The sequence below is a fragment of the Cnephaeus nilssonii genome, assembly GCF_951640355.1.
Source record: "Cnephaeus nilssonii genome assembly, chromosome: 3".
NCBI lineage: Eukaryota > Metazoa > Chordata > Mammalia > Chiroptera > Vespertilionidae > Cnephaeus > Cnephaeus nilssonii.
The window spans coordinates 56,173,342-56,199,072 of NC_137074.1; the positions used below are offsets into that span (position 1 = coordinate 56,173,342).

A 25,731-nucleotide genomic window follows, 5' to 3' on the forward strand; every position below is an offset into this window, starting at 1 on the left:
CCTCTTCTTTCTTACCTGCTCCTCCTCCCACCCCTAGCCTCTCCTAGACCCCCCTCCCCTCCTCTCCCCTCCCCACCCCTCCCCTCCCTTCCCCTCTTCTCTCCTCTCCTCCTGCTGAAGTAGCAGCAGAGAATGGAGGTCATTTCTGGGCTGGGAGACCCTGGCTTGGCTCTAGGGCATCGCTGTCCAATAGACGAATAATGCAAACCACAGATGTAATTCAAAATTCTCCAGCAGCGGTATTAACAAGGCCACACGCACTCAGTCCTGCTTTAAGCTCAGTAGCCCCATGTGGCCAGTGGCCGCCCTCCTGGACGGTGCAGTGTGACCCTCCCCCTCCTCTGGGCAGCAAAGGGCTGGGCTGGGAGAGGTGGGTACGTGTGGGTCCCCAGGGTCCCAGGTGAAGGCTGGGTGGTGTGTGGTCATGGCGCCCAGATGCTAGGTGGTGCTGGGCTTTCTGCAAGCCTCCCATCCTGAGGGCTTCCCGGCATCAGGAGGGTGCTGGGGTGGGGGCCAAGGGGCACTAGCAGTGGGAGTAGCAGGATTGGACATGGGGGTCAGAGCAGAGGGGGGGTCAGAGCAGAGGGGGGTCAGAGCAGGGTGGGGTCAGAGCAGAGGGGGGTCAGAGCAGAGGGGGGTCAGAGCAGGGTGGGGTCAGAGCAGGGTGGGGTCAGAGCAGAGGGGGGTCAGAGCAGAGGGGGGTCAGAGCAGAGGGGGGTCAGAGCAGGGTGGGGGTCAGAGCAGGGTGGGGTCAGAGCAGGGTGGGGTCAGAGCAGAGGGGGGTCAGAGCAGAGGGGGGTCAGAGCAGAGGGGGGTCAGAGCAGAGGGGGGTCAGAGCAGGGTGGGGGTCAGAGCAGGGTGGGGGCACAGCATGGTGGTTGGACACAGCAAGGTGGGAGCAGAGCAGGGTGGGGGCACAGCAGGGTGGGGGCACAGCAGGGTGGGGGCACAGCAGGGTGGGGGGCAGTTCAAGGTGGGGGGACAGCAGGGTGGGGGCACAGCAGGGTGGGGGCACAGCAGGGTGGGGTCAGAGCAGAGTGGGGGTCAGAGCAGAGTGGGGATACAGCAGGGTGGGGGATACAGCAGGCACTGAGCTGCTGAGTGGCCCTGAGCAGCCCTCCCCACTCCTGTTCACAGAGACTTCAACAACAACGGGACCTCCCAGTGGTGAGTTGATGTCCTCTCTCTCTCTCTCTCTCTCTCTCTCTCTCTCTCTCTCTCTCTCTCTCTCTCTCTCTGAGTTCTCAGAGAGGGCCTCTCCCTGCCCTGCGCACGGAGCAGCGGGGCCAGCAGAGAAGGCAGCGGTGCCCAGGCGGGAGGGGGCTTAGTGGCGGTGGCCCTCCCCTCCCTTGTATCAAGGGGGCCTCATTGGGTAGATGCCCTTTTTTTTATGATCCCCACCACCCCAAGATGATCTACAGACTCCCGAGGCCCCGTTCCACAGGCTTCACCTTAAAGCATTCAGCCTCAGGCTCTTTCCCAGGAGCACGTGTCCACCCTCAGGCCTAGAAGGAAAGGAACCAGTGCCCCCTCAGCTCCCCCCCACCCCGCCCCGGTGTGGGGTTAGGCCCTGCATCGGGCTGCTTTCAAGATTTGAGCTCTTTGCTGGCACAGGGAGCAGGGTTTGGGAGAGCTGCTTTTATTGAGTGGTTTGTTTTTTTAATGTTAACAGAAATATAATAGATAGTAATTACTTAGCATTTTTGGAGCTCCTACTGTTAGGTACAAAGGATTTGTATATAACACTTAATTTTTATCACAAATTTGAAATGTGGGCATTGCTATCCCACCTTACAGATTAGGAAACAGAGGTTCAGAGAGGTTAAGAAACTTGCCCGGAGATGGTCAGCGTGGCCTGCCTTGCTCCCGTGTTACTGCGCCCACGGCCCCTGTCTTGTCCACTGAGACACCTGGGATGTACACGTAGCCTTTCCCAAGGGCCTCCTTCACCCTCTGACCTGACCAGCGGGAAGGGCCCCGGGGAGTCAGGAGCTGGGAGAGGAGCCGTGGCCGCTGAGCTGCAGGCGCGGGCGGGGCTGGGACGGCTTCCAGTCAGGAGGGCTTGCCGAGCGAGGCACACCTCAGGCCACGTTTGAGCAGGAGGTGAGGAAAGGGAGGCCACACAGTGGGCGGAAGACAGAAGGCCCGAGGGGCCCCGGAGCCTGCCATGAGGTGCCAGGGCATCTACCTCCTGCCCGCAGCCCTGAGCACGCGACCAAGGTGGCGCTGAAGGTGGTGACGCCCATCATCATCTCAGTCTTCGTGCTGGCCCTGTACCTGCACGCCCAGCAGGTGGAGTCCACCGCCCGCCTCGACTTCCTCTGGAAACTGCAGGTGGGTGGCCCTGGAGCTAGAACTGGGGGTGGGGTGGGGGGTGTCACCCAGGCCTCACAGCACTTTGTGAGTGAGCAGCCCATCACTGGGGCTCGGCTGGGTCTTAGTTCTGCCCTGACCAGGTGTCCTGCTCAGGCCTTGTCCCAACAGACCAGCACCCCACGTCCCAGCAGGTCTGCTCCCTGCCCTCAGGGGCCAGGAGGCAAAACCCCAGAGCTTATTCCAGCCAAACCCACCCTGGTCAGTGCTGGGCTTTGATGGGCCCAGGAGATTTGCTCTTGTCACAGATACTGTGAGCATTTGGAGTCGTGTGGACAGACCAAGTCTGGTGGGAGCAGCAAGGAGGGTGGGTGAGAAGAGTGGCAGGAGAGGAGTAGGGGCACGCAGCCCTGTGTCCCGGAGGCCTTAGTGCAGGAGCCTGGCCGGGTGCAGAAGGAAAAGGGCTGAATGTGACCAGAACTGAGCCAGATTCTCCAGGGGGGTGGGAGGGTGATGAATGGGAGGGGCATCAAAGACCATCGACAGGAAGCTCGGCCAGGTGGCTGTGCCCTGGCCCTGGTGAAAGTGTCTCAGAAAGGGGCAGCAGTGGGTGCTGGGTGCCCAAAGGGGCTGAAACCCACCAGTGTCCTGCCTCCAGGCTTCGTGCCCTGCACCCCGAGGGACTCACCTGCAGGAGGGGACGCTGCTGGGCCGCTCACAGGGCGCTCCAGGTGCAGGCAGCAGCTCTGGTTACCTGGCCGACCGCCTGCAAAGGTCCAGGAGAGGGCGCCCAAGCGCACTCACAGTGCAAAAGCTTGGTGTGTGCAGGTGGCCTCCGTCCCGTTATTCCAGCCCAGCTCCTGCAGGACATAGCACAGCCCGGTCTCTTTGTCTCCCCTGGCCTGGCCCCTATGTCCGGACCACTTCTCCAGCTCATCTGCAACGGGTTAGGCCTCCTCCATCCTCATTCACGTTGAGATTGAAGTCTTCTGGCCGGGGCAGGAGGCCCTGGAAGGTCATTGGGTGCTAAGGGAAGATGGGGTATCGGGTTGCCCTGCTGCTGGGTGTTTGCATGAGGTCTGGCTGAGGTTTCCACTGAGGTCTCCAGTGAGGACACCCTGAAGTTGGGGGAACAAGTTTTCCATGGGAATGGCCCTCAGAAGCCCTGGGCGGGGAGGGACCTCAGGGATAAGGCTGCACTGGCTCTTCTGTGCTGCAGAGAGGGGCGCGGGGGCCTCCGCGGGCCCCTGGTCTGAGGCCCGCACACATGCCCAGTCCCCATTCCCTCGGCAGCCCTGGACTGCAGCCCGGCCCCGCAGCGGTGCCGAGGGTTTGGGGAGGTTTGGAGACCAGGCTGTTCTCAATCACGCCTCAGCGCGTCTGCAGCCCCAGAGACATGTGTCATTAGTGTTTCTCTCCACACATGGCCGCAGACACAGGTTGATTCCACTTATCTCTTCTCCCTGGCCGCCTCGGGCCCCACAGCTCTGCTCCCCCCACCATTTTTACCTTTTTGGGGGAGGAAGTTTTCAAAAATAATTAAAAACCTACAGAAAAGTTACAAGAACAGCATAGAGAGCTCCACAGTCCCTTCACCAGATTCCCTACCCATTTTTTCTGCATTTGCTCAGTCGCCCCGCCCCCACCCTTCTGACATGATGCCCCATCGCCCCCAAATTTTCCAGTGTCCACCTTCAAAAAGCAAAGACACTCCATCGTCACCCCCACTCGACCTCCCAGTCAGGAAATCAACACTGGTGCAGCTTCGTTCCATCCACAAAGCCCATTTGCATTTTGCCAGGGGTCCCAGTTCTTTTAATTTTTTTTTCTAATTCTCACCTGAGGATACATCCCTCATTGAATCCATAGAAAGAGGAAGGAAGAGGAGGAGAGAGGGAGGGAGGGAGGGAAGGAGGGAGAGAGATAGAGAAACATCAATCAGTTGCTCCACACACGTGCCCTGACCAGGAATCCTATCCATGACCCTTTGGTGCACTGGATGATGTTCCAACCACTGAGTCACATTGGCCAGGGCAATGGTCCCAGTTCTAACCCAGGATTCTTTGCATTTAGTTCATATCCTCTCAATCTTTCCTTGTCTCTCAGTCCTTGCCAGTCTTAAAGAGATCCTTGTGCTGTGACCCTCAGATGTTGACATTTCCCATGTCCAGACTCAGGTCACACCTTCTTGGAGGAAAATCATGTAAATGATGCTGTTCCTTCTCAGTGCATCACACTGGAGATTCCACTGTGCTGACCTGTCCCACCCCTGGTGACGTTAACCTGGATCACCCACTCAGTGGGCGACTGCCGGGTTTCTCCGCTGTCAGAACTCCATCTTCTCTTTTACATTCAATTAGCACTTTGTGGAAAGGTTCTGATAGTACACCAATATTCTGATCCTCAGCAAATCTCCACCCGCCAGTCCGTCGCTGATGACATGCGTCCGTCATTCCTCCCACATTGTGAACTGGCATTCTGCTATCAGGAAGAGCCTCCTCCCCACTTACTTAGTCACTTATCTGTATCAGCACGGGATCATGGATTCCTGTCCAATTCAGTGGGCTTTACTTTGCTCCTTTCATTACTTTAATGCTTGAATTCTCCGAGGTGTATGAGTTTCCTCAAGTTGGCTTCTATGTTTTGACTTGTCTCCATCATTCTTTGAGCATTTGCTGACATCCTGGCACAAGACGATGTCTCTGGCTCATCACGTACTTTCCCTGCTCCAGCCCAGCAATCACTGATTTCTTCAGAGAGCCCCAATTCTCTGTAGTGGAGAATGGTACTTAGAAACCAAGATCGGGGTGCTCAGTGTGCTCAGTGCTCGAGGTCCTCTCTGTGGACGAAGCTAGGAAATACATGTATATGAACATATAAACAAATGTCCGTATAGACATATGTATACTACCCCAGTATCTCTCTGTTGATACTTAAAACCATGAGTTTATACCATTTCCAGTGCAACACCTCAGGCTTCTTTCTAGCCTTCCTTCCTCCATGCTTACAAACACCATCTCTGCGAGTGAGAAACCTAGCTCCCCTTGTCTTTCATAGATTTACTCATTTGCTCCATGGAGCCAACCTCCCAACGCCTCCAGCCCCCCTCTCTGCCCCACCACGCCCCTCCCCTTTCACCACCTGTGGTGTGTGTGCTGGGCATGCCACCCGGGGCGCCCATCCTCTGATCCCTGCTTCCTCAGGCACCAAGGGCTCTGCCCAAGGCAGGAGGGGGGAGAGGAGGTTGGAAGGGAAGTGGCTGGACCCCTCCTCCCATTCTGAAAACAATTAAGAAGGCCTGTGCACAGGTGTGTAAGTGTGAGGGTCATCGTCTGTCTACCCGCCGGGCATGTCAGCCTCTCTTCCCGGAAGCTCTCCTACAGGCTCGTGATGCTCCCATGTTCCTCCATCTCCCTTCCTGCTCTGGGGCTTTGGGGAGTGGGACATCAAATCAATACCAATAGTCAAATACCTGAATGCAGGTCTTTGGGGTGGGTGGGGGACAGTCTGTTGGCCCACCCCCATCTCGCCCAGCAGCCCATTTTGCTGTGGGATCTATGGTCATGGTGGGCGGGTAGGTGCTGACAGGGAAGCTGGGAGGCCTGGGGTCCATAGCTTCCCTGAACCCCTGCACCAGGAACACCCTTATCCGCAAGGCCCCCTCCTGGCAGAACCACTGGTCTCAGTTCTCGGGGGACAGCCCACTCTTGTCCTCCTCCCACAGCACTGCCCCCTGAGCCTTCCTGCCCGGCCGGAGTCCAACCCTAAAAGCATCTGGCTGTGTTGGCAGCTGCCCAGCCTGTCTTGGGCCGAGTCCCCCAGATGGTGGAAGCACCTGGCCAGGGCCTGGGGTTTGGCCTCTGATCCCATCCGTCGCCATGTTCCCAGGGTCCCCGCCCCCGGCCTGCACTCCCACTCTGCCTGCCACTCTGGGCAGCTGCTCTCTGGGAAGGTCGTAGGTCACATTTCTGCCACCGGCTGGGCTGGAGTGCCACTGAGTCCCCAGGATGTGGTCGACGCTCAACCATTGAGCCACACTGGCCGGGCTCACTCTCTTTTCTAAGGCATGCATTGCTTGGCCCACCCTCTGACCGTCCTCTGTCGCAGGCCACAGAGGAGAAGGAGGAGATGGAGGAGCTGCAGGCCTACAACCGGCGGCTGCTGCACAACATCCTGCCCAAGGACGTGGCTGCCCACTTCCTGGCCCGGGAGCGGCGCAACGACGAGCTCTACTACCAGTCGTGCGAGTGCGTGGCCGTCATGTTCGCCTCCATCGCCAACTTCTCCGAGTTCTACGTGGAGCTGGAGGCCAACAACGAGGGCGTCGAGTGCCTGCGGTTGCTCAACGAGATCATCGCCGACTTCGATGAGGTGCGGGGCGGGCCGAGGGGCACTCGGGTCCCTGGAGGGGAGGGAGTTAGGAGACCTGGTGCCCGCTCTTGCCTGACCAGATATGACCGGTGACATCAGGAGCCCTGGCTGTGGTGTCCCAGGCACCTTGCATACATTCCCTCCCTATCATGTTACAGATGAGGAAACTGAGGCCCACGGACATTGTGCCTTGCCTAAGGTCACTGCCAGTAAGTGGCAGGGCCGGTGTCAGCCCAGGGTGTTTAAATTTGCACCCAAGCTGCCCATTGGGGTCCTGCCCAGCTACTTGACAATTATTCCAATCTTCCACCCTTTCTCTCATGCCACGGAGGGCTGGACAGGGCCCAGGCTGGGACCCAGCCTTTGAGAGTCTCAGGAAGGAGCAATTCCCAGGCTGAGGGAGGAGGCAGGACAAGATGCAAAGCCCTGAACATCGGCGGCAGAAACAAAGCCATTTCGTTATTTGTGTATCACACCCTGGTTGAGCTAGGACATGCCAGGCACTGGGGATACTGTGCCCATTAGGGCAGCCTCGACCCTGGGAGCTCACCGTGCGCTGAGTGTGAGGGACAATCCCAGTGCCATCCAGGGCGTGAGCACGGAGCTCGGAAAGGAGAGGGATGAGAGAGCTGGGGCCAGCAGCGTGGGAAGCAGCCCATGGGCTCCTGGGCAGGGAGGTGACTGGACTCGGCCGAGATGGACACAGTCCTCTACAGCAGCGAGCGCTGGAGGAGGCCTGGCTCTGTCAGGGAGCACCGGGGCCTTGCACTGGGCTGGAGCTAGAGACAGGCCCTCTGTGCGAATTGGGGAGACACAAGGGGCCATGCTGCTGCACTTCCCCGTGCCCTCAGTGCCCCGGACTTGGGGGTGACCCGGTTTGGCCTTCTTCAGATCATCAGCGAGGATCGGTTTAAGCAGCTGGAAAAGATCAAGACCATCGGCAGCACCTACATGGCCGCCTCCGGCCTTAATGATTCCACCTACGACAAGGCGGGCAAGACGCACATCAAAGCTCTGGCCGACTTCGCCATGAAGCTGATGGACCAAATGAAGTACATCAACGAGCACTCTTTCAACAACTTCCAGATGAAGATTGGTGAGCTGCCTGGGAGGGCCGAGGGCGCAGAGGGTCCCTCACCCCCACTCTGCGTTAGTGACCCAGTCCAAGCATAGGCGGGCATCACAGTGCGTCCCTGCCCAAGGGGGTGGGGTGGGACCCATCACCCAGATCACACTCCTCCCGGAGCCTAGGGGTGCCTTCTCTGCATGCTGCTGTGCGGGTGACATGCCCAGGACACCTCTTTCTGAGTGCCCGCCTCACGCCCGCGTTGGCAAGGGCTGGTTGGGCCCAGTGTGGGCCTGCCCGAAAGGGGTGCTGCGTGCTGGGGCACAGGGCCTTCTGGTGGCCGCCCCAGACTGGCTTAACAGCAGCATTTTATTAAAAGTGTTCCAAATTCATTCAGTACAAATGAAAAGCAGTGAAATGAAGTACTTATCCATTTAAAATACAAAATGAACATGGTACAAGTCATTTGGTTTGCAAATTTATAAAAATATTGAACATAACAGTCCTACAAAACTGTTAGCAAAACGAATAGAGTGAAATATTTTAAAAACTAAACATGAAAGGAAGCATGAAAAATGACAATGAAATGATTGTTTCAACATCTTAAAAAACAAAACGGGTCGGCAGGGTTATTGCTGAGTTCCCGGCGGTCCCTGCGTGAGCACCGTCTCCTAGGGGCCGGGGGAGCTTTTCTAAGCCGCGTCAGCGGGGCAGAGAAACAGTGAGCATGTCAAGTCTCCCCTGGATCCTCTGCCAACCACCTCGGCACTCAGTGGGTGGTTTCGAGGGGCTTGCAGATGCCGGGGTGGTGCCCCAGGGTGGGAGCTGGCTCAGAAGAGACGGGGTTCCGAGCAGAGGCCCTGGTCCGTTTCAGTCAGGACCATATTCTCCCTGTGCAGAAACTCTTTGAACCAAACCTTATATAATTTTTTCGGTCCTTAATTTTGTTGTTTTATTACTCCAACCTTGTACTCTGACAAGTTTCAGCTCTGCAGAAGAGTTGAAAGAATAGCACAGTGAAAACTCACGCACGTGGACACAGACAGGCAGGCCCCACCTACTGTACTGCAAAGTGATTTCAGATTACGACTCTGAACGTGTTGCTCCATAAAGTTCAAGGTGTTTCTGCAGCTCGTTTTGTTCTTAGCATATATCTTACCAAGGACATCCTGGCAGCCAGTGTGCATAGTTTCGGCAGTAGGGAGTTTGCTTTGCTGAGTGTTGCTGCCCTCCTCTTCTTCCTTCTTTCTTTATTTCAATTACAATTCACATTCAGTATTAGTTTGTACTGGTTTCAGGTGTACAGCATAATGGTTAGGCAACCATAGACCTTACAAAGTGGTCCCCCCAATATTTCAAGCATACACAGTGATTACAATATTATTGACTAGTCTAGAGGCCCAGTGCATGAAATTCGTGCATGGGGGTGGGAGGGGACCCTCAGCCCAGCCTGCACCCTCTCCAATCCAGGACCCCTTGGGGGATGTCTGACTGCCGGTTTAGGCCTGATCCCAGACATCCCTCTCGCAATCTGGGACTGCTGGCTCCTAACCACTCGCCTGCCTGCCTGTCTAATGCCCCTAACCACTCCCCTGCCAGCCGGATCGCCCCTAACCGCCTCTGCCTGCCAGCCTGATCACCCCCTAACTGCTCCCCCCTGCCGACCTGATCGCCCCTAACTGCCTCTGTCTTGACCCCTGCTACCATGGCTTTGTCCAGAAGGATGTCCGGAAGGTGTCCAGAAGATGTTGGTCTAATTAGCATATTACCCTGTTATTAGTATAGATTCCCTATGCTGTAGTTTGCATCCCCATGACTATTTTGTAACTACCCCCCTGCACTTCTCAATTCCGCCACCTTTCCCACCCAGCCCCCCACTCCCCCTGCTACCCTCCCCCTCTTGAGGGTGGTGGGGTGAAGGGTGGTTTCTGAAAGAGCAGACCTTGCTACTTTTCAGACTTCTAATGCATTATCAGCTCCCTGGTATGTCTCAAGCCATAAATGATTCAGATTTTGATTTTTTTTAAAAAGGAACACTAATTCACCAACATAAATATTGGTATCTCAGTCCTCAAAATTTGCACATGAAACCAAAATATTGGATTGCTAACCATCAATATTGTGATTATTGTTGGCCTTGGAGACATTTTGTGGGGACTGGGCTTTGTCTGAACGAGCGGCTGTGGTAGCCGGGGGCCCTGCACCCGGGGACTTGGCCAGGGTCTCACTTTGCACTGGTTGCTAGAAGGCCCAGCGGGGGGTCTGCCTCACCTGTCGTGCAGCCTGCATTTCTGTGTTAACTTCACCCCTGGTTTCATGAAATGGCTATTCTTATTTTCCTTGCACCCCATCTTTTCCATCTACATTGATTTGTATTTTTGTAAGCTGCCTCCCCTCCTTCCTCGGGCCAGGACTGGAGACTGGGTGACAGGTAGACAACTAGCTGGGCAGGCAGCTGGGAACCTCGGGTGGCAAAGAAATGGGCGAATTCTGGTATGTTGAGTCTAAACTGAAGGTGAAAACTTAAATGCCACTGAGAGAGGGAAAGGCAATTAGGTGATGCACGAGGTAACTAGAAGCCTTGCAGAGGGCATCCTGGTGATGGCCGTGCAGGAGTGGAGCATTGCCTGGGTGGCGAGGACACAGGTGCAGTGGATGTGTGAACAGGTTCCCGTAACCTTGAGTTACGGCATTTGATAGGAGCAGAGGGTTAAGCAGGGCCTTGGGGCTGGAGGACCCTGGGTATCTTCAGACCGAGAGTCCAAGGGAGAAGCCGGGCGCGCGGAGAGAGGAATGGGAGTGAGGGCGAGCGCTGGTCTGATCCTGATGAGCGTGCTGACTTCTGTCCCCTGCAGGGCTCAATATCGGCCCCGTGGTGGCTGGGGTGATCGGGGCCCGCAAGCCTCAGTACGACATCTGGGGCAATACCGTGAACGTGGCCAGCCGCATGGACAGCACCGGTGTGCCAGACCGCATCCAGGTGAGTGCAGGAGCATCCACCACCCGCGACCCCAACATCGGGGCCTCTGTCTGATGCTTAGTGGTCTTTGGGGCAGGCCGCCCACCGTTTCCGGTCAGAATTTCATTTGAGAGTGATTGGGTGGTTGGCACTGATGTCTGTGAAGCTTGGAGAACACCATTGGGTTCAGGCTCTCAGCACCTTGGACAGATCCCCAGGCCTGTGCGGAGCCTCTACTGCCAGGGAAGGAATGAGAGGGCGTAGCAGGGAGTGCTAATGCCACAACCCAGGCACACAGAGGGACAGGAAGACGACCCAGGAAGCAGGGACTTGCCCAGTGAAGCCCGCAGCATTCAGGGCCTGGTCCATCCCTGGGACAGTGCCTCCACCAGCCCCGCAGCCACGAGCCTGGCCAGAGACCCAGCCTTTTCCTCCTCCCACAGCCTTTGTAAGCCGCTGCTTGTAATTCCCAGGCCAGCCGCTCTTCCTCTGCTGTTCTTTGTTTTTCTCAAGGCTTCCTGATTCGTTCTGCTTCAATCTGACAGCAGAGAAGCCTGGACTGGGCTTGGTCCTGCACCCCACCTCCCCATACCCCAGTTCTCTGTGAGCTGTGGGCAGGCCCCTTAGCTTCCCTGGCCTCCGTTGTCCCAAATGCTAATGGTGCTTGTTTTGTGGCCTTCTGCTCACACTGACACCACTCAGATGTCCCCTAACTTCTCTCTCGTGTGGGGACTCTGAACACAGGGGCTGGCTCTGAGCATGGCCCTGGCCAGCCCAGCCCAGCCTGGCCGGCTTGTGGGTGCTGTCTGAGGGGCCTGGTCAATGGCCTCTCCCTCCATCCCTGTGCCAAGGGACAAGGGACAGCAGATGGGAACTGGGGGTCATGAGGGGAGATGAGGAGAGAGGAACATGTGTTTGCAGAGCTCCTAACCTCACCCACGACAGGTATGAGGGATGCTGTCAGCAACCACACAATAATCCAGCACCTCTCCTTGCATAGGGTCTCGCCACTGATGAATACACTTAGTGACACGGCAGGGTCATCGCCCCGCAGCCCACCCAGAGGTTTCTGGCCCCTTCCTCCCTGGCCTGGTGTCTGGGCTGGGCCGGGACACTTGCCAGGGAGTTGCCCTGGCTGGCAGAGGAGTGCTGGCCACACTCAGAAATGGCTCTTGGATCACCTTGTGAGGCATTTGTCCTCTGCTGCTCCCGTCACCGCTCTCCTCCCCCTCCCCCTCCCCCTGCACAAGTGCAGTGTGACCACCAGAGCCGCCTGTGAGTTCTCTTTGTTCCAAAAGCTGAAGGAGAGACGGGAGGTACGCCATGGAACTGAATCCGGCCCTGCCCGGCCCTAGCTGTGTAACCTCAGGCAGTGGCTCAGATGTTTTGAGCCTGAGATCATAGTACTTCACTCATAGAGTAGGTGAGGTAAGCATCCTCACGCTCTCTGTGGGTCACCTAAAATACTTCCGCTCTGCGTGGAGGGAGACCTTGGAAAACGCCCTTCAGGTGCGTGGTGGGGTCGGGAGTTCCTCCCGCCGACTCAGCCTCTGCACGTCTCACGTGGGCGATGGCCACGCTGAGCGGCACTGCAAGGGCACAGCGAGACTCTCCACTGCTGGCACAGCACGGAGAGGCACTCTCCTGGGCGAGCAGTGTCCGTCCCCGGGAGCCCGGGCCAGGGAGCTGCCCCCCCCCCCGCCCCCGCCCCTTTCTGTGACAAAGGCAGCTCTGCCCGAGGGCAGATTCATGGCTCTGGTCGTGGATGGCCTGTCCTCCCTCCTCCTTTGCCTCCTCAGGTAACAACGGACATGTACCAGGTGCTGGCTGCCAACACGTACCAGCTGGAGTGCCGGGGTGTGGTCAAGGTCAAGGGCAAAGGCGAGATGACGACCTACTTCCTCAACGGAGGGCCCCCGCTCAGTTAGCAGCTGCCAGCCAGCGATGCCAGGCAGCTGGCCTCCGGAGAAACAGGACGGCTTCTTTGTGTGCCGGGCGGGCAGGTGGAAGCCCGCACCCCCGCCCAGGGGGCCGTGCCCGTGAGATTTTCCACGTGGATTCCAATAGCAGTGTCTGCCTTCATGGGCGGGCGGCGGCCTCTGGCCCAGGCCGGGTGCCTGCGTCCTGCGAGCACCACGCTGACCAAAGATGACTCCCTCTGCAGAAGACGCCGCTGGACGCGACCTGGATCTTGAGTTTTCTAACGGGCGCTGCTGCTGCGCGGGTGGAGCCGCTCCTGGCGCGTGGATCGGCGCATGGCCACCCAGCGCTGAGGGCAGGGCTGAGGGAGAGGCCTGGGTGGGAAGGCGAGCGACTCTGGCTGGAGGGAGCCTAGGGGCCCTGAGGGGTCTGCTTTTCTATACGAGCCTTTAAACTTCTGACAGACCTGGCCCCTGCCCCATGGAGGCGGCCGCCGGGCAGGAGTGCTGGCTTTGGAAGGACTGTGGCCTTCACCGCAGTCCCGCCTCCGCCCACACACACGCACAGACCGTGCCCCTCTGAGGGGAAGAGAACTAACGGCGAGGGGGAGGCCAGAGGACTCGAAGCCAGGAGTGGCGGTTCTGAGAAAAGGAAAATATTTATTAAATAAAACAAAACCTGTTTCTGCGCCCTTCTTTAGCCTCTGCTAGTTGTCCACGTGTGAGAGACCCACAGGCAACCGGGGATGCTGCTGGGGAGGGAGGCCGGGGTCCCAACTTGTCTTTTTGTATTTTTTATTTTGTATTATTGAAAACCTTGGAGATCTAACAAATATACCAAATTCTATATTTTGTAAATTCTCTATATTAGAACACAGCTGTGCTGCACAGCGGGGCGTGTGTGTGCTCATTTGTATGTACGTCGAAGTGTGCACGGTGTGTGTGCGCGTGTGTGTCTGTGCCGTGGAACTGGTCACATACAGGACGCCTGTTTTCCTCACTTTGGATTTGGCAGTTTTGGGTTTTCCCAGGTCCAACCAGAGCAGGGAGCATGTCCTTTTGGGGTACCGTATGTTCATTCAGATTAAGTAGGAAGATGCATGAACACATCGCCCATCTCTCTCTAACACGCAAACACACACACATCACTGCCCCTGGGTGAAATGCAAATGGAATAAGAAGGAAACAAAAGGCTGCCCTCCCCTCTCAGGCTGAGCTGGAGCAGCCTGCGGGAGCGGATAGCATGGCCACCCGCCCGCCCGCTCCCTGAGACCTCAGCCCTTCGCCGCCTGCAGGCGGGCCCTGGTGCTCAGCCAGGTGGGGCTGAGGAAGCCTGCCTGTCTCTCTCGATTGGCCGAGGTGCCTCTCTCGAAGATGGTCCTCAGACTTAGGGTATAATGTGGAGCCCGTAGGTTCAGGGAAAGGGGGTGGCATTGCCCTCCACCTGCAAACCAGACAAAGGAAAGGGTAGAGCCCAGCTTCAGGGTCCACAGGGCAAAGCTAGCAGAAATTTTGATTTGTCTGGGTTTTTTTTTTTGTTTGTTTTTTTGGGGGGAGAGGGAGAAGGGGACAGTTCAATATAAGAAGAAAAAATTTCTATTTTTATACCCTATGAAGGAGGCATTTGGAAAGTGATATACTATCAGAGATATTTTCAAACAGAATCCTTGGGGCCTGTGCCCAGATCTTTTCATTGCTTCCCAGGGCAGAACTATTCTCACCTCCAACAGAAGCTGGAAGGAGGTGGGGTGGCAGCTGTGTGCCAGCTGCTGGGACATGACTCTGATGCCCACCTGCTCCACCTCTGGCTGGACACTGGCACTAGCCTCCCCCACACCCATCGCCCTACCCCTCTGAACACAGCTCTGAGAAGCAAGGCCATGGACCCAAAACTGCCAGCCTGAGTCTGTCGCACCTTTGCTGTTCCGCCCCGAGTTCTGCATCGGCCTCTGGCCCTCGCCGGGCTGGCTTTCTCCACGTCTTGTTCTCCAGTCCCCACCCCCATCACCCGCCGGGGGTGCTGGGTTTTCATTTTGCTTCCAACCTGAGTAAGGTGTGTGGTGTGTGTGTGTCTGTGTGTGTGTGTGTGTGTGTGTGTGTGTGTGTGTGTGTGGTCAGAGTCCCTCCCATGTTCCCCCTGTTGTCATGACCCCCACCGGGCTCGTGGGGGCCCATCCTCTGCCCCCCCGCCCCCCCCCCAGCAGTGACTGGTGACCATGTGCAGTGCTGGCTTTTTATTCCCTCTAAGGGGTGTGCACTCTTTTTACTCCTGCTCTTGCAAAAAAAAACGGATACAATTACGATTTCCCATGGAAACTGAAAAGTCTATTTGAGTAATTTAACTATTAAACACTTTCACTGGTAATGTGTCCCGGTCTGATTTGCTGCTTGGGCTGGGGCCTAGTCCCCCATCTGAAGAACCGTGCACTCAGCCCTGGGCTGGGGCTGGAGAGGGAGCCGTGGGCGGCAGGGACCTGCTCGGCGAGGGGGACAGCACGCGGCTGAGGGGAGGACGCCAGCGGAGACTGCAGGCCTGTGGCAGCTGGCCGGCCGGAGACCACTGCTGCTCTGGCGGGAGCCAGCTCCCTGGACTGAGGGGCAGGCGCCTGAATAAGGAGAGGAGTGAAGAGGACAGGGAGTGAGGATGGGGTCAGGAAAGATCCAGGGTCTAGGGAAGGATGTTTAAAACATGAGCCAAACATGTCTCTGTGCTAAGGGAAAGGAAGTTGAAACAGGAGAGAACGCAGCCCACTGAAAGCACCAGAGGCGGCGGGAGGGAGGAGATGCCGGCGGGAGGGGACTGGTTTGGCCTGGACAGCTAACAGATGGCTACCACGTACCGAGCACTCTGTGTGCCAGACACCAGGATAAGCACCACCCAGACCTTCAGTTCATTCAAAGCAACGCAAGCCTGCCTGCCGAGCCCATGCAGGTAACTGCCAGCCTGCCCAGCCCTTCCCCCCGCTCCCCGCTCCCCGCTGAGGAAGGGAAGGGGCCCTTTGAGCAGGTCCTGCCCGCTGCACCATCACCGGCAGGATTCGGGGAAGAAGACCAGAGGGGCTTGTGCCGGTTAGGTTGAACACAGTGGGAATGGAGGGGGCAGGGAAGAAGACATCACGGGCTTCGTTGCAACCGTGGCCACGTGGGGACGGAGATGTGGCCGTCTCGGGCAGAGGCAGCCTCCTGCTCCGGAGAATGGGCAGGACGTCAGATGTACGTGGTGAAGGATGCAGTTGTATTGAGCTGGTGTTTAACTCCACTTTTCAGGCGGGGGTTGGTCAGTTACGAAAGGAGACCCAATGGTAAGGAAGGACAAACTATAGGGGCCGGTCGGTCTGCGTGGGAACTTCGACTCCTGGAGAACTCTCTCTGCTGTGGGCAGCGGAGCCCACGCCGGCAGGCAGGCGGCAGGAAGCCACACGCATGTGCACACCGGGCGACAAAGGTGTGGACTCAGGACCTTCCCAGGACCTTCCATCCCCTTCTCCACGGAGCTAATCTCAGAGTGTTAATTAGAGAAGATGCCATGGATGTACCCTCATCTCCAGAAGGAAGGGACTGAGAAGGCTGGGCCGTGCTGGCCCCGGCCAGTGCCACGCAGCAAAGGCCTCGGCAGGAGAGGTGGAAGGGCTGGTGCTATCTGTGGGGGTGGGGGAGGGCACAGCAGACCGGAGATGACCATCCCTCACCACCACCCCCCCCCCCCCCGCCCCACCATTGGAGTGAACCTCACAGGGTATAAAGAGCCCCCACAGGCGCTTTCTCACTCGCCCTTCCCCGAGGCCCAGGAGGTACAGGCCCTGCAGCTGCCCTGGTCCCCGGGGACGAGTCTCTCCTGTGTGCCCACCTGGTGCCGACGATCTTGGCAGAAGAGGATTCGCCACTCCTCCAGGTGACACTAGATGACATGAGACCCAATTACAGTAGCACTGTAGCTTTTCTTAGACTTCCCATGTTCAGGAAAGTCCTTTGGTGGTGTTTTCCCTCTTGGTCGTGGGAGGAAAAATATGACATTTGCTGTCCTCTTGCCTGTCTTTCCGTCCCACGCGCAGGGTCACTGCTACTCAGGACAGACACGGGAACAAAGCCAGGCGAGGCCGCTGGAGCGGCTGGTCTCCAAGGTCTCCTCCTCCTCTGGCTTCTCAGACTCCAAATAACCTGAACTCTTTACCTGATCTTCAGTGCCAGACCACATGTGCGGCGAAAGCACAAATCATCGGATTAGGATTTTAAGATTTTACAGCCAAAGGCAGAGAAACAAATGAAATGAAAGCATTGTTCCCTGAGTGACCTGTGGGGAAATCACCTCCAGACCAAGTCAGAAATGGCTTTGCCCTCCAGACACCAAGCCAGTAGCCACAGCTGCGTGCAGCAGGGCCAGGGGCCCTTCCCGGCAAGAGCCCTGATCTAGGGGAGGGCAGGGCTGGGTGGAGATCAGTGCAGGCTCACAGGGCAAGCAGGGGGTCCCGAAAGACAGGGGATGAGGGAGAAAGACTATAATGAGTAAGAAAGTCGGCATCCTGTCTGCACCGGCGTGCCAGCCCCAAACCCCACCCGCCCATCTGTTTCTAGTGAGTGGAGCTGAGCTGCCCCCTCTCTCAGCGAGCACATATTGGTCCCCAAGGCCCCTTTCAAATCGCTGGTTATTAGCCCATGAATTTAAAGAATTCTCACTGGAATCCATTAGGAACCTCATCACCTCTTCCCCGACTCCCACCACCCCCCCCCCCCCACCACCACCACCACCAATTTCTAATTTAGACCTGCCTAGAAATCTCTGGTTTGTCAGCATCTCTGGTTATTTTAACTTAGACTATTTTCCAATTTTGCAAAATTTGCTTCTCTGCTTTGACTTTGTCAGTTAGCTAGAGTGGCACTTCCCTGGCTCACATGGGGTTTTTGGGGGGCAGGGTGGAAGAATGCATTTTGCCTCAGATTAATTTTTTGAAAGCCATGTTGCATTTCTGCTTTTTAAGAGTGCCTGAGCTCTCACATCCCCAGCATCCACATATTTCCAATTTGTGAACTGAAGGCTGCTGGCTGCCTTCCCCACCCGACTTCCCATAATGCACAGACCACATATGCACACATGCGCGAGTGCACACGCACACACACACACATACGCACACACACACTCATGGGGGCCCTAACAGAGTGGTGGGCACCAGGATGGTTGCCATCCAAGACCCCATAGATCAGGTTGGAATGTTAAAAGTAAAGGACAAAAAAAAAAGAGTAAAGGATGAAGGGGCCACACTGGATAAGGCAAGGCATAAGGCGAGGTTCCCAGAGGCACCCTCCCCATTCAACAGCGGTCCAGTGTGTGGGAGACGGATCCTGAAGCAGTTTATCACTCCCAGGCTGGGTGACACTGGATAACTGAATCCTGTTTCCTTTCCTCAGCTGGATTCGGTTAAGCCCACATAACCTTCTGCATGCAAAATGCCTGACACACAGCAGGCACTCGGCCAGCGTGAGTCCCTCGACTCCCTTCTCTCTCTGGTGTCCCCGGTGCCCTGCCCAGAAGTGTGCACACAGGAGCTTGCCAGGGCACCTGCCTGCTAGACATTTCAGCAGGATCCTCACTTAAACTGGCAATTTCTGAAAAGCTCTGTGCGATGATTTATTGTACTTGGGGCATTTGCAATTAAAATGACCCTTGCTACCTTAAAAGGAATAGCAACGCCAATAAGGAAGACCACAGCCTGGTGATAAATGCAGTCCTAACACTCATTGTGCCAGACCCTGTTCTAAGTGCTTTATATTTATTGACTCATTTAATTCTCACAACTCCTTGCCCAAGGCACTATTATTACCCCCTTTATAGAAGAGGAAGCTGAGGCAGAGATTACTGCTGTCACAGCCAGTAGAAGGGGAGTCAGGGAGTCTGGCTCCAAACCCATAACCACTATTCGATATATAGCAAATGGTTGCCTTCATTTTTTTGCTCAGCGTTCTGATAATTGGACCACTTCAAGCAGAATTCCCATGAGATTATTCCCTGTCAGAGAACCAATGTATTCTGGACTTCAGCTAGAAAAAGGAAATGCCTCTGACACATGAACCCAGTGGGGCTTTAACACCCTACCGAGAATTGTACATTTGTGAGCTGGTTTTACTACAAAGACTGAACTGGGTACCTCCTTCCCCAGAGTCTAGACACACTGAAGGGTCATCGCTCCCCTCGCAGCCATTGTCCTGTCCCTGCCACAGATGCAGGAACTTCAGAAACTGTTTTATTCGGTCTACGGCATCTACACTGCAGGTTACACGCATCTCAGCATATATTCCTTAAGTGTTTCAACGAATTTCCTAGCTTAGTACTAGCTGGTGGTGAAGAGCCGGAGTTCTGAGGAAGACAGATCTGGACTGGCATCCGTGGCTGTGGTCACATTGCTTAACTTCTCTAGGCCTCAGGGGCTTCGTCGGCCACACAGAAAGGCCTTCGGAAACGCTTTCTGTGGGGATAACAAGCTCAGCACACACAGTGCCATCTCCCCGCCATGTCAGCTGTCTGCTCTCACTGCGGCCGTACCCGTAAGAGCCCTGTGGTTGTCAGGAACACACAGTTTTCTTTCTGAAAGTCTCTTGACACAGAAAAACTTGTGTATCACTTAAACCTGAACCCCGGGTTTGAATGTGTCTTTGTTGCCCCAAGTGAGCATGAGAGTTGCCCCGCCCGTTCCTGCCTCCGCTGCCAAGAGGATGAACTGTGTAGGAGGACCCAGCCCTGGCCCAGAAACGATGTTAACATGCATTCTTGTTATCAGTCCTAGGCCCAGGAGGCATTTAAAATGAAAGGTCCTCTAGACCAGGTCCTTGACAACGTGCCTTAGAGAAAAGTATGGGCCAAGGCCCAGCGGGGGTGGGGCTGCCTGGAGCACCTGGGAAGCGGGATGCATGCCTCCCGTCCCACCAGCTGGAGCCTGGAAGTGCTTTCTGAGGGGTGACACACGCATTGCTGTGCTCTGGGTTGCAGGAGGAAAGGGCAAATGTGAGCCGTGCGTGAGGCTGGGCTGAAAGCCTGTGTGTTGCCAAGGAAACACCAGGAACCATTTGTAAGGCTGGGGTACTGATTCCAGGAACGCTCTGGGAACGAGCCTGTTCTCTCCCTGAGTTCCTACGGCCTCTAATTGTGCGGGGACTATCCCACACCAGCCTCCACAGTGCGGAGGACAATGCATCGCACCTGCCAACACCACTCACTGCTAACAAGCAGGGAGGATACACACCACATGGCTCCCGACGTGCGGAGCTTCAGCACTGTGGTTTCAGCTGCTGACGGGAGTCATCCGGGAAATCTGGCCACCAACGAGGAGATGCCACGAGAGTGGCAGCCACATGCTGCTTCTTTTCGAAAAGCTCAAATGCTTACACTGGAAGCTGCAGCATGCCAGCATTCAATGTTGGTCCCAGAACATGGATGAAGGTGTCAGACCCCTCAAACCCTAATCTGTAATACTACATGAATTAAATTATCAGCTGACACAGCCTTTGGACACAAGCTCATCTATGACTCTTGGAGATGAAGGGGTTTCTTTTTATTAACTTTTAGCTAAGACTAGAAGCCTGGTGCACGAAATTCATGCACGGAGGGGGGTTGTCCCTCAGCCCAGCGTGTACCCTCTCCAATCTGGGACCCCTGGAGGGATGTCCGACTGCCCGTTTAGGCCCGATCCTAGTGGGATCGGGCCTAAACGGGCAGTCGGACATCCCTCTCACAATCCAGGACTGCTGGCTCCCAACTGCTTGCCTGCCTGCCTTCCTGATTGCCCCTAACCGCTTCTGCCTGCCAACCTGATCACCCCCTAACCACTCCACTGCCACCCTGGTTGATGCTTAACTGCTCCCCTGCCAGCCTGTTTGCCCCCAACTTCCCTCCTCTGCTGGCCTGGTCACCCCTAACTGCCCTCTCCTGCAGGGTTAATCACCTCCAACTGCCCTCCCTTGCAAGCCTGGTCCCTCTCAACTGCCCTCCCTTGCAGGCCGGGTGCCTCCCAACTGCCCTCCCCTGCAGGCCTTGTCTCCCCTAACTGCCCTCTCCTGCAGGGTTGATCACCTCCAACTGCCCTCCCTTGCAAGCCTGGTCCCTCTCAACTGCCTTCCCTTGCAGGCCTGGTCCCTCCCAACTGCCCTCTCCTGCTGGCCATCTTATAGTGGCTATCTTGTGTCCACATGGGGGCAGGATCTTTGACCACATGGGGGCAGACATATTGTGTGTTGGAGTGATGGTCAATCTGCATATTACTCTTTTATTAGATAGGATAGAGGCCTGGTGCAGGAGTGGGGGCCAGCTGGTTTGCCCTGAAGGGTGTCCGGATCAGGGTGGGGTTCCCTTGGGGCGTGGGGCGGCCTGAGCGAGGGGCCTGTGGTGGTTTGCAGGCCAGCCACACCCCCTGGCAACCCAAGCGGAGGCCCTGGTATCTGGAATTTATTTTCCTTCTACAATTGAAACTTTGTAGCCTGGAGCGGAGCCAAGCCTGCTGCTCTCTCCGCCACCGGCAGCCATTTCTGTAGCAGTTAATTCACCTTCTATAATTGAAACTTTGTAGCCTTAAGTGGAGGCCTGGGCCTGGACAGGGTGTGCGGAAAGCTTTGCTTCCCCTGTTGCCTCCAGCAACCCTGGCTTGCTCTCTCAAGCTCCGTTCTGCCACCATTTCTGTTTGAATTTGTTTACCTTCTATAATTGAAACTTTGTAGCTTGAGTGGAGGCTTAGGCCTGCAACAGCTCTCGGAAAGCTTGGCTTGCTCTGTTACCTGGGAAACCTTGCTCTCTGTGGCTGTAGCCATCTTGATTGGGTTAATTTGCATACTTGCTCTGATTGGCTTGTGGGCATGGCTTGTGGGTGTGTCGATGGTACGGTCAATTTGCATATTACCTTTTTATTAGGTAGGATTATACTAAAGCCAGCGTAAACCAAAAATTAGGTTTGATTTTACCACAACATTTTTAGGTAGAAAGACTCCATTTCCTTAGAGATAATAAAGCATAAAAATACAAAAAAGGCTTGACCATAGACAAAGAAGGCAGCCCTGAAGACTTACCTGTAATTTGTGGTGAGGCTAAGTGTTCAATTTAGTCTGAGAGTGGCTGCATTTGAAGTAATTTATTTGTACTTTTACCACATACTCCATGATAACTCAAACTCTTAAAGTGAACAGTCTTAAAACAAGTAGGTAAAGTCTCTCTCTCTCTCTCCCCCCACCTCCTCTCCTCTCCTCTCCTCTCCTCTCCTCTCTCTCTCTCTCTCTCTCTCTCTCTCTGGGAAATCCAACAGTTCAGGCAGGGTCCTTGGGTTACTTAGTAAACGTTTGGGGAAAAAGGCCAAGCCTTCTTGGTGGGCAGCTAACTTCAGCAGGAAGCACTTCTGTGACATGGGGGTTAAGGCTCACAGGATAAATCTGGTCTCTGTGATAGCCTTGATGAGTCAGGACTCTAATGAGATTCCAGACATGGCCTAACAGAAATGGAGCTGAGCATCTCACCAGACTAGATTCCACTGTGAAAAAGATAATCAAAGGATAGCACATTCACACCACATAAGTTATAAGACATGAAGTTGGGCAAAGGTTCTCCATGTCTCCAGGCATTTGTCTTGAATGGATTTTCAAGCTTTAACATACTTGTTCTTAGCTTAAGATAAGAATTCTTACTTATGAGAACAAAATCCTCTATTAGACACACACACACACACACACACACACACACACACACACACACAACACCCTGAAATGAAAATTTTTAAAGCTGGTATAAGTTGAGGATCGAAGGCACAAACACAATATGCAATTGTGCATAAAACAGTGAGGATTTTGTTCATTTTAGCATTTCATAGGGTCCCCAAGTGCAAAACTTTTTATGAGGCCCCAACAGGAAGAAGTGTCCCTGTGGAGCTGGCATGCTCTGATACAGAGCAATGGAAACTGTTTCCCTTCAGCCTTCACTGCTGGGAAGTTCAAGCATCAAATTTTGCACCTGATAACACCCTTTTCTCCATTTTCATTGATCTTGATTTTCTCCCCTTTCTGTTCCTATTTTATTACTGTTATCTTATAGTTTTTTTCTAATGGTATGCTGCTTCAAATTCTTTTAGGAAAGAGGCCAGGTATAGATACATTTCAAATACAGACCAAAAACCAAACAAAAAAAAACTACAAGCAAATATTGCAATTACTTTTAGGATATAAAGGAAAGTATCTTTCTTTGTTCTTACAGCACACCTTAATAAAAAGTGGTACTTTAGAATTACCTTACGATAACATATACCTAGATGTGACAAGAGCAGCCCTGTGCTCATTAAGAAGTCCCCAATTCCTTGATTTTTCAAGCACAGACCTCTTCCCTGAACATAATTTTGGTTATCTTCATTAGTTTCCAATAGAGCCCTTGGCTGAGACCAGAAGCTGTGTGTGTGTAGCTCTGTGACCCTTGGTGAAACATTGACATCTGACTGACTTACTAGTAGTTTCCTCCTTCATAACAAGGCAACTACTACTTCCTCTACAGCACAACACTCACTCTGGTTAGGTAAGCACAGACTTGCTCTTAGGGGTGAAAGTGCAGAATACATGGAAGATAACACTATCATACACATCAGAGGCCTATGTGATTCTTCCCCAAGAGTTTAAGGACTGCTTTTCACCCATGGCAAAAACTTCTTTTCAAATTCATAGTTTCTTGGTAACAACACGATATAGGCAGGGAAGTTATATGCACACACAGAGATGCAGGCACCAAATAACGAAAGAAAGCATTTCTATACATAAAACATTATTTATACCTGTTTTCATTTTTTTACATTAAGATGTAAACATCCCCTTATCCAAAATAGCTGGTGAAAAAAATAAAACAAATCAAGCCTTTAAAGACAGCTGGTGAATTTTCAAGTGTCCTTGCTGAATGAATCTTAATATCAAACATAACAATAATTCAATGATAAGGAGAACCAACTGAACCAAACTGAGCTATAAAATATCAATATGTAGCAAAATCACAATTAATCGGAATGCTCCAACTTCCTAAATGACTATTTAAAACTATTCTTATTTTAACCATTAGTTTAGAAAAACCTTTCGAAATTGAACCACTTCACTTTCCTGACTCAGTCAGTACAAAATGCCAAACACAAATCAATTTTATTTTGATAATTTAGGATCATGGTGTATCTCTCAAAAGATACATTAATTTCTGTGCAGTTTTGTTAGAGACAGAAAGTTATAGTTTATTGGAGTTTCTTGTTTTAAATAAATCCCTGATATCATTAGCTTATTTATCTTCCTTTTGTCTCATTCTCCTATAAAGAGAGTGTAGCTAAAAGGTTCTAGGTAAGCAGTTGTAGACCCATCTACAAATCTGTGATGATTCGGGCAAACAAGGCCAATGCTTTTAAGCCACTGGACTATTTTTTCTACTCAATAAATATGTCCAATAGCATGAATTACATGGAATGGGACCACTGTTTTTCTGAATATCAAATTTTAGTACCTTATGAATTCCTTGTTTGGAATATTTCCTTTAAAAAAAAAAAGAACTCATGAAGATGACCTCCAAAACCAGGGAAGTTGTAGATTTTGCTAATGGAATCAAACTGTGCTTCCTTTCATAATGTTTATAATGTTATCAAAGAGCAAGTAAGTTCTCTAAGATACTAGGTGCTTAACTCCTCAGAGCCGTAAAGGAATGAGCTGCTGGGAGAAAAGTAACCTTCTGGTCTCTTACTGCAGTTCAGTGTTTCCCTAGTGCAGGACCCTACCCTGTGCACACGAGATGGTTCAGGTGGCACACGACACTGAACGAAATAATACTGCATCACAGTGAGAATGTCATTCCCTTTACACTTTCCTTTTATCCTGAGAATTCCACACAGAGAGCCTCTGGTGGTGCTGGGTAACCTCTCTCCCCCCGCAACAAAGAAATAGCAGGCCTCTCGGATTCAGTGGCTTGGCGGGCATTAGCATCCAGCTAGAATTTAGTTAACATTTTTTGTTTTAACTTTATTTGTTTTGTAGTTACCTTTTATTTATGGGAAACTTATCCTGGTTTCCCACTTGGAGTAGCTATTGGTTTCCTTTTAAATTATTTTAAAATTAAAAACAAATTTTTAAGTAAATAATAGTATGTAATAATTGATTTATGTTTGGAAAACAATGCTATAGTCTAACAAATCATGTTTTTAAAAAGTGATTTCAAAAGATACTACCAATGTAATCTAAAAAGAAACCCATGTCACTGTACTTTCAGTACTTATGATGTTCTAGAGATGAGTTTGCCGCACCAGAGTTAAAACTCAAGCAAAAATATAAAAGAAAAAAGTACCAATTCCAGACCATTCTGGACTTCATAAACTCATGGTACCATAAATGTGCAAATAATCTTATATTTAGCAAGTCATTTGTTTGAAACAAACTTTTCAATTTACTGTGGATCTTTTTATTTGGCCTATACTAATGCCTCACCAAGGCAAACCCCGATGGGAGAGTTCCTGCTTGGTCCCCCGAAGATCAATATATATTTGATTGAACTCTTCAGCAGGGATTCGGGTCTGCTGGCCAGGGTGCCAATGGCGCTGACGGCTCTTCCACGGGAACAGCTCTGCAGAGAGGTCTCCTCCTCCTCTGACAATAATCTCAGGGCCAACTTCCTTCTGAGAGGAGTTTGCCTCGAGGGTACTGCATGCTCACAGGCATGCCACGTTGACTTAAACAAAAAGGACAGTTGGAGAGAAAGAAAGCAGAGCTTCTCGTTTGTGGTGAACAGCTTCCTCTTCACAGTGGCAGTTAAGATATGCTCCCTCCTGTGTCCCCCAGAAGCCCAGGCAATACGTCTGAAGGATGGTCAGACATCATAATCCGGAGCCTTACTCTGGGCTTGCCTTAGCCAGATCTGTAGTGTCACAAACGCTCCCACAGTCACGTGAAAGAAAAGCTGCCAGAGATTGCGAAGTTCATAGAGATACATGTTGCATAGACAGATTAAGCCAAAAGTCAAAAAAGATTTGACATTCCGCCAGCCAGTGTAGTAGACAAGTAAATAGCACTGTTTAAAATAGAAAATAAAAGATGATTAGGATTATAGGAAAAAAAACAGATGCTTTTACTATAAA

At 53.3% G+C, this 25,731-nt stretch overlaps 2 protein-coding genes across 7 annotated transcripts in view; one reads left to right on the forward strand and one right to left on the reverse strand.

The window, feature by feature from the left end:
• The window catches only part of ADCY5 (adenylate cyclase 5), a 151,001-nt gene extending 136,200 nt beyond the window's left edge, over positions 1-14,801 (forward strand). For 2 of the 3 annotated variants that reach the window (XM_079767090.1, XM_079767089.1), the window contains exons 16-21: positions 1,138-1,167; positions 2,202-2,334; positions 6,421-6,684; positions 7,576-7,780; positions 10,606-10,730; positions 12,509-14,800. In XM_079767090.1, the coding sequence (XP_079623216.1) occupies positions 1,138-1,167; positions 2,202-2,334; positions 6,421-6,684; positions 7,576-7,780; positions 10,606-10,730; positions 12,509-12,637 (886 nt within the window). In that variant the 3' untranslated portion in view covers positions 12,638-14,800. Of the gene's footprint in view, positions 1-1,137; positions 1,168-2,201; positions 2,335-6,420; positions 6,685-7,575; positions 7,781-10,605; positions 10,731-12,508 lie in introns of all 3 variants that reach the window. The other variant, XM_079767088.1, reaches the window with a different exon arrangement.
• An 8,404-nt stretch (positions 14,802-23,205) lies between these two features.
• The window catches only part of SEC22A (SEC22 homolog A, vesicle trafficking protein), a 51,125-nt gene continuing 48,599 nt past the window's right edge, over positions 23,206-25,731 (reverse strand). For all 4 annotated transcript variants that reach the window (XM_079766255.1, XM_079766257.1, XM_079766256.1 and 1 more), the window contains exon 7: positions 23,206-25,664. In XM_079766255.1, coding sequence (XP_079622381.1) covers positions 25,464-25,664 — 201 coding nt within the window. In that variant the 3' untranslated portion in view covers positions 23,206-25,463. The remainder of the gene's footprint in view (positions 25,665-25,731) is intronic.